General features: G+C 41.5%; 1 protein-coding gene across 3 annotated transcripts in view; it reads right to left on the bottom strand.

Moving 5' to 3' along the window:
* Positions 1 to 1,464: 1,464 nt before the first annotated feature.
* ppp1r21 (protein phosphatase 1, regulatory subunit 21) overlaps positions 1,465 to 6,438 on the bottom strand; it is an 18,851-nt gene continuing 13,877 nt past the window's right edge. For all 3 annotated transcript variants that reach the window (XM_010777978.1, XM_010777977.1, XM_010777979.1), the window contains 6 exons: positions 5,189 to 5,443; positions 4,752 to 4,787; positions 4,481 to 4,597; positions 3,834 to 3,932; positions 3,616 to 3,744; positions 1,465 to 2,983 (listed from right to left, as the gene is read on the bottom strand). In XM_010777978.1, coding sequence (XP_010776280.1) covers positions 2,954 to 2,983; positions 3,616 to 3,744; positions 3,834 to 3,932; positions 4,481 to 4,597; positions 4,752 to 4,787; positions 5,189 to 5,443 — 666 coding nt within the window. In that variant the 3' untranslated portion in view covers positions 1,465 to 2,953. The remainder of the gene's footprint in view (positions 2,984 to 3,615; positions 3,745 to 3,833; positions 3,933 to 4,480; positions 4,598 to 4,751; positions 4,788 to 5,188; positions 5,444 to 6,438) is intronic.

Below are 6,438 nucleotides of genomic sequence, written 5' to 3'. Positions count from 1 at the left end.
GGCGCGATCATCACAGCAAGTAGTGAAACATTCTCCTTGAGGGTACATCATTAAGATATTATTTATTACAGTAAGTCTACATGTGTTTTAATTAAATAAACCCATGTTTTGACATATACAAAATGTTATGATCGACAGTCTATCTTTATGATGAATTTAATACATTTTAAAGTTGAGGTTTAGGCTGTATATCAAAACCCTGTCAAATGTACTTCGTGTTACTCAAAGAATATGCAGTAAGCAGAGTAACATGTACATTCAGTGACATGTTACATTCAGTAACATGTACATAAGAAATAGAAAGGGGTGAGTCAGGATCCCACAGTTTTTTCCCTTTGTAATGATGATTTATATTATTTGTAATAAACTAAATCAAAACCAGTCCTGTCATAGTGTGGCTTACTTGCAAAGTATAAACAATGCATAAGTTGAAGCAGGGGCCAACAAGCAGGATATAATAGGAGAATACTTTTCCCTCACTGCACATCTTTGGTAATTGTTCCTCCTAATTCTGCAGCCTCTACAAAAGTTTAAATAACTTTTTTGTTTATCATTGTTGTCATTGATGGTCTAAAGCAGGGGTGTCCAAACGTTTTCCACCGAGGGCCACATACAGAAAAATATACGAAGGGCTGGGCCACTCCCTAGAGGTATTTTGCCTCATAAGTTAAGTTTTAAGTCAGCAAACTCAATCTAATGTAGGTTGTTTGAAAATGCTTTAAGAAACAAAACAGCCTTCATCACAGCCCTCCAGAGGGTTTCATTTATTATGTTGGCAACTCATTCCTTAAAACAGGGGCCTCAGATCGCTTATTATTAGTGGAAATATGAAGGGTATATTTTACACTTGTTTTACAAATAGTTATTGGGGTTTTCTTATCAAGTTAGATTTGTTATGAAATGTTTCCAACTTTAATTGACTGGATTTATTTAAAAAGTGGGCTTATTAACACATAAATACAGTGTAATGTTTACATATATATGTAAGAAGTACAATACAAGACAAGCACAAGTTTAATTTGTGGGCCATATTCCATTATACTTTCAGAATTTGCTGAGGGCCGATTCAAAATGGTCCACGGGCCGCATTTGGCCCCCGGGCCGTAGTTTGGACACCCCTGGTCTAAAGCCTTTGAAAGCACAAATAAAGGGGGTTTATTATTTCTTTGAACTCTGGAGTAGTGCACCAAGAGCATTGGAAAGCATCATAAATTCAACTAAAGTTGTGTTTCTGCCTTCGAACACAAAGTGCATCATCAAAAAGTAATCTTCCAATCCTCATACCTCCAGTTTAATGGTGTTGCCTCATTTCCCAGGGGACAGGGTGTGTTACCAGCTGTTTTTTGTTTTTAAAATGATGGGCGATTTAATATCCAAGTCTCCTCCAACTCCCAGAAACGCAGCACGGAAAGTCAACTCAGACATGCTCATTAATAACCAGCTGGCCAATATATGAATCATTTACATGTTGAACAAGCTTTTTATTTTGTTTCACATATTTATATGTGCTTTTGTACAGGTTACATTGTGAGAATACAAGTATATATCTTTTTATCAGTAATTGGGGGTGTTGGCAAATCTTTATGATCAAAAGGTTTGCTGGCAGGTGTAAACTGGCCATAAGAATGTTCATAACCAAGCTGGGCTTTCCTTTCATTTCCTCAAGTCACTACAAGCCATTTTACTGTAAACATTATCTGCCCTCTGCCATGACTCATGAATCAGGATGTCTAAGCACCGGTTACAGACGGGTCCACCCCTGTCAGACACTTAATCCTGCCTCACACACAAAAATAACTTGATTCATTTTTCAAAATGTTGTGGAAAATAAAAATGTGTAACCTTTGAATAAATGCCTTTGTGTATATACATATATATTTTTGGAAATGATACAGTACAATTATATCATGATTTGAAATGAGTGTTATTCATGTCAACCCTTTTTTCGTCCATACACATTAAAACATGAATTTAGAAACAGTTGTGCCCCAGCAGGTTTCTGAGTGCACATCCGTTTACTTTGGTAATAAAAAAAGACTTTTGTTACACTTCACAGAGACAGACTGACACCGTTTTACGAGCTCTGACTTGTCCATCGTACCCTTTCCTTCAAGGTAAAGAGTTAATCAGTGCTTCAAGGCAGACATTTCTTCCTGTTTCTCCACACCCACTGGACAGAACATTTTCCAACATGAGGAATGAATTCAAGTGTCTGTTAGCTGTTTGTTTAGGTTTCAAAGCCCTTCTTTACATACGCTTGTGATATATGCATGTGTTGTAAGAGGGGTATTATGCTGTATGTGGACATACAGGCACAATTGCACAAATAATCTTTAATTTGATTTAAAAAAAACATCTAAGTGTAAAACAATAGTCACATGTTGTAAAGCCTGGTACACACATACAGCCACACCAACATTTACTCTGTTCGCCTGCTCCGACAGATAAGCAGTGATGATGCAATTTCATTTTCTCTCACACGTGCGTTAAAAGCAGGAGCGCACCGATTAACAGGGTTTTGGTCTTCAAGGCTTAACATCAGTGAGCATAACCAACTTTAACTGTTCCTCCTGTTTATCTTCCTCTGTCCCTTTTAGGGAAAATCTCTTTCTCTTCCATCCTGCTTTGGCCAACAGGTCAAGAAGCAGCTCCCGGAACAGTTTAAGAGAACAGTTGTCAGCAAATCATGTTAAGTGTTAACTTGTGCTGTGACAAGGAAAAGGGGAAAAGGAAGCTTCTCAGTCAAACTCAAAAAATTGTTCAAGCCTCCATAGAAGTTCATTCTTATTGCCTCTGTTTGATAGTGGAGGAATCTGAGGCGCATGTAGCCGTCCTGTGGTTTGTTGACGGTGACAGTTTGTACCAGGGCGCTGCTGCGAGGCTCCACACATCAAATCTTCTCTCAAGGTGCCCTTTGTGATGCCAAAATGGAGCCAGAGCCTAAAGAGCAGCTCTAGCGACCTTTGTTCTTTTTGGCATTTCCCTAGAAGGAACAGAAAACACAAGAAGAAAATGCAAAGAATGTCAGTTACAACATGGATAAAACATTTAAAGTACCGTGTTGCGTTTAAGTGCAGCAAGGTGATAGGGCTCAGATTGGTTTTGCATTCGGTGTTAAGATGTAAAAACATGCTGAGGCTGGTCTCTGGCCTTCCAAGAGAAAATCACCACCTTTAACTCCCAAACATGTTCTGTCCTGTAACTTCCCAGCACTCAGCTTTCTGTGTACGCACAAGCAGGAACATGCACGCTTCAAAAAGGGGCCTCTCCATTTCTGCCGCTTTAACTTTAAACGACTTCTTCAGATGGTTCCAGCAGGTGCTTTTCCCATCAGGCCCCGCACAGACCACGACGTCACCAGTGACCTCGCATTTCACCCCCGTATCTGACGAAAACTTTACAACGTCACATTTCACTGACAACCCTGAAATGAACCTTGAACCCACTGGATTTGTATCGCTCCATTTTAAACGGTTGAGCTTTATATTTATGTACATGGGGATTGATAGCATGCGACAGCTGCAAAAAATCCTGAGAGCGAAGTTACATTTTGAAAGGGAACCATTTGGACGATCAAAAAGCATATAAATAGGCGATTCAGTCCGAGTGCTGTACCTTGCTGCCCAGTTTGAGAGTGTCAATTTCTTCTCTCTGCTTGCTCAAAGTCTCATTCATACTGCACAGGTGGTCGCTCATCATGCTGAGCTGGTCTTCGTAGCTCCTCTTCGTCGTAGCCAGCTCATCCTGTGTGTCAGACAACATAGTGACAATGTATTCTGAGCTTATATGAGGTTAATGTAGAAAGCTCTTTTGGTAATGAGACTGCTTTTTACCTGCAAGCGTGTGATCTTCTGAGTGGCCAGTTTGATCTCCTCAGTCAGAGTCTCCCGAGACTTTTCCGCAATGGCTAATCTCTTTGCCAAAGCTCGACACTAGAAAGGGAGAAAAAAAGGAAATAAACAACTGCTGTCCCCCGATAGATGTAAAGCAAGTCTATACTTTGCAGGTTTTTTTCAAAAGCTTCAATAAAGGTGTATTTACATAGTTTATGGGTGTTTTTCAGGACAGCTGCCAAATGTAAATGCAGAGTCTGAAATAGTGATAGATTAATTCGCAAGGCTGTGACTCAAGATCAGGTGCAGTCCTGTTGCTACGATACAAAATGTTGATGACTGACGTGCCGGTTAGTCACTAATGCGACCGGGTGTCACTTAGAGAAGCTATCTACATTCAGATACCTGACACCAAAAATGTAAGGTGTCAGTTTCTCAGTGAAAAAAGGCAACACTTGGAAATAAAGTGTTGCCTTTTTTACAAAGCGAAAACAACAGAGAAAACAAGGTTAACTTCTGATTCAGTTTCTGTGCTCTCTCTCTTTTAGAGGAGGTTGTTAGTTGAGTTTTCATATTCCTCTTCCCAAGTGACATGCAAGGAAAAGTTCAGTTCTTTGCTACGAGCAGCAGTTTGGTTAGGGCTTCACCTCGGAGTGAAAGTGCACCGCTTTGCTGTCTGAGATCTGGAGCTGTGTGGTGAGCTCTCCCACTCTGGCCATGTAGTGAGTCTTTATCAGCGTCTCCCTGGACTCCTCGTCACCCACCTGCACACACAGACACAACACCCAGCTGGAGAAGAACTTTGTTTCACGTTCTAGGAAGTATTATGATTTCAAATACCTAAAAAATTCATTTCTGTTTTTTATTTAGGTACTCTGTGTTTTATTTTGCCAGCTGGTTAAGTGTGTGGAAACTTACATGCTCGACTGAAGGTGTTGTGCACAACATGCCAACCTGAAAACAAAAAACATGTCAGGAAGTTCATCATAAATCAGATGGTATAAAAGCTTCAGGCACAGACAGGCGTCTAACACTGTTAGGACAAACAAGCTATGCAAGAGATAATATAAATAAAACACAAGCAGCGCAGTAACGGGTGAGTCAAACTGCCCTGGGTTGTGACTGCACTGTGAACTCTGCACTGACTTGCATAAACAACATTACTCCTCTATTCTGCTGCATCAGCGCATTGGAAGTCTTGCTTTCATTAGGCAACAACTTGCTTAGCATGGGGGCCACAAGAAAAGAGCCATAATACTCTCTTTGTTGAAGCAAATCAGACACTAGTGCCATGGGCGGAAAATGTCCTCTGCAAGCAAAAACTAACAAGAGCAGCAGCCAATGAGGGACAGTACCAAGCTGGTGCACAGCGTGGCCTCTCTCTCCCCAGAGCTGGGCTCCATCTCTGCTTCCTCCTGGCTTTGTACAGGCGTGCTGGCTGCAGCTGGGGGTGAGTTCAGACTCCCCCCTTGAGCTGCAGCGAGCTGAGCTTCCAGGTCGGCGATGCGCTGGTTCTCCTTTTCCAAGCGCACCTTCCCCAGCTGCGCCTCCAGCAGCCAGTGCTCCTTCTCCTGCTCCAGCCGGGCGATCTTGTCCTGGCTCTGCTGCACCTGAAGGGGGGGGGGCGGTGGGGACGACCGGACGGACAGTGAAGCTTGTGGAAGCTATATAACAAAGCAGTTTGTGAAGATACAACAATTGGGTCGATTTTTCTGAAACTCATCATTTAAATCTGATCTAAGGAAGTCTGTAAGAGATAAGGTCCCCGGCTCTTTCCATTGGTCCTTCCCAACCTGGATGCTCAAATGTCCAATAAGATCTTTCTTTTGCACAAATATTGCTTAAAAGGTGGGGTAGATAATTTTGGAGAAACCAGCTCGATTGCACTAGAATTTGAACATACATAGCCTGAAGAAATCTGCTACTTCCTTACAGAGTCTCTCCTCCAACACACACCAACGCTCACATGACCAATGAGGTCACGAGATAAGTTTGTGCACAGATGGAAGGCTGACAGGCAGGTAGGCCATCCAGTTATTTTAGCCGGGCCGGCTAAAATGATTGGTCGTGCTTTTTACAGTACTACGGCTTCCACAGATGACATTTCTTTATTTATTTATCGTCAAAGCATTTAATATATTCATTGCTATCGGGATGTTAAGAGCATTCCATGGAATATAACAAAAAGTGTTTCTGAAATAAATTACATACCCCACCTTTAACTGTAACTTGATGCTGATAAATTGAAGCAGTTCATATGACCAAAGGGCTCATTAACGAGAAATATATCTGCAACACATTTGAAATATATATAATATAATATTTGGACTTTACTCCGTTATTATAGAAACCGCCCTTAAGGGCAATCAAACCTGGCCTGCACACTGACTCATACCAGGGAGTGTCTGTTTGAAAAATTATTAGGTAAATATTCAAAAGTTATAAATTCTATACCAGGGGTCGGCAACCTTTTTGATATGAAGTGCCATTTAAAAAACAAATTGTTATGAGCGTGCCAACGATCGAGAATTATCAACGGGGGCGGGGGGGGTTGAGGAGCTTGAGGCTTGTCATACTATCAGCCAGGAGGGCGGGGGGAGCCTCG

The sequence above is a fragment of the Notothenia coriiceps genome, unplaced genomic scaffold (genome assembly GCF_000735185.1).
Source record: "Notothenia coriiceps isolate Sejong01 unplaced genomic scaffold, NC01 NC01_scaffold00018971, whole genome shotgun sequence".
In the NCBI taxonomy this organism is placed as follows: Eukaryota; Metazoa; Chordata; class Actinopteri; order Perciformes; family Nototheniidae; genus Notothenia; species Notothenia coriiceps.
This window is presented reverse-complemented; position numbering and strand designations above follow the sequence as displayed.